The 1,504-nt window shown below is 36.4% G+C and overlaps 1 protein-coding gene across 1 annotated transcript in view; it reads right to left on the bottom strand.

Annotated features, from left to right (window-relative positions):
* The window catches only part of MYBPC1 (myosin binding protein C, slow type), a 101,688-nt gene that overhangs the window by 49,088 nt on the left and 51,096 nt on the right, over nucleotides 1-1,504 (bottom strand). Inside the window, exon 15 of the mRNA XM_008579693.1 lies at nucleotides 897-1,063. Coding sequence (XP_008577915.1) covers nucleotides 897-1,063 — 167 coding nt within the window. The remainder of the gene's footprint in view (nucleotides 1-896; nucleotides 1,064-1,504) is intronic.

The following is a 1,504-nucleotide window of genomic DNA, read 5'->3' as shown; positions in this document are numbered from 1 at the left end:
GCGGGAGCGCCACCACGCTTCCCAAGCGGTGCACTACAGCAGTGCGCCACCGGGCCGGCCCAACCCCGTGGTTTTTATTGCATGACTTTGCATAGCATAATGATGTTAAAAATGCATATGTTGGATTATAGCAAAACTGACTGTAATTGCTTTAAATGGATACAAATATCAGATAAGGATCTGCATGAGTATGGCTGAAAAACTTTGATGTTAAACTAAAATGGCCACAGATCCATGAAACATAAGGAATGTATTGAGATTGCTGCTGAATAATTCAATGATTGTATGAACTGCATCTGGACTAACTGCTTAACTGCCTGTATTACCAACCATCCTGAGATATTTGCTACTTTAGTTTTCAAGGGACAGATTCTGCCATTGACAACTACTATTAGAAAGCATTTGGGAAGTACATTAATTCCCTCATGCCTCTGAAGCCTATTAGCAAATCAGCTCTTGCAATCTTCTAAATTGAGCCCCCTTGGTTTGAATAACTTTTTTCTCACCCCAAATGTGATTGCAGAGTGCTGAATGTTCATTTAATGAATAGATAGCAAGTACACCTATGGATTAAGCAAATATCAGGATTTTATATCTTATCTGAGTATTTACAATCTATTTATATGATCTTGGGATTATAACCAGTTGGGTAACTTTTCTGACAGATGTTTTTTATGCTTCTTTCCTAACACTGGTGCTCTACTATTAAATGGAGTGGTCGGTTCCTTTCTCAGAGACCCTGGTTGATCTGACATAGATAGAATGAAATCCATTTTACATACTTAAAATTACCACAAGTAGAAATCAAATAGATTGAAACTTTCCTAAAACTGGGTGAACAAACACAACATCATCAGTAAGCCAATCTAGAGGACATCTACAGAATGTTTCCTTACAGTCAACACTGAGTTTAGCAGACGATTGTCCTCCTGTTGTCATTACTGAATATTCTGCTGAGTCGGCTTTTGTAGCTCCTTCTATGATCAAGATGTGTTTTTTGCCCTCGACTTTAACTCGGTATCTTGATTTTGAAGTGGGGATGATCTCTTCACCATTCTTAAACCTGAGTTAAAATGGATTACAACAAAGGTGTTTATAAAAGATCCTTCAGGAAACAAACCGTGTTGGTCTTGTTTATTGCTATATGGCAATGTCCTGTGGAATTTCTGGCAGATATCAGATACAAGAGCTACAAACATACTTCAAAAAATTCACGGAAAAATAGAATTAAAAAATAATGAAAATCTTTCCATGAACTTCTTGAAGTACACTCGTATTTGTTAAAATAAAGAATACATGAAGAAATAAATTGGTCTATCAACAGATTTATATTGCAACAGGTACTGTCTACAAAATTATGTTGAGAACATGAACCACCTCTTCTCTTCAAGACCAATCAGATTCAGCTGCTAGGAGTGGCTATTATTACATACGGCCTACCGACACACACTAGTAAGAATAGCATCATTTAATGTATTTTAAAGATAACTATGATTTTAGATTA

The sequence above is a fragment of the Galeopterus variegatus genome, unplaced genomic scaffold, assembly GCF_000696425.1.
Source record: "Galeopterus variegatus unplaced genomic scaffold, G_variegatus-3.0.2 Scaffold1942, whole genome shotgun sequence".
Classification (NCBI taxonomy): domain Eukaryota; kingdom Metazoa; phylum Chordata; class Mammalia; order Dermoptera; family Cynocephalidae; genus Galeopterus; species Galeopterus variegatus.
This window is presented reverse-complemented; position numbering and strand designations above follow the sequence as displayed.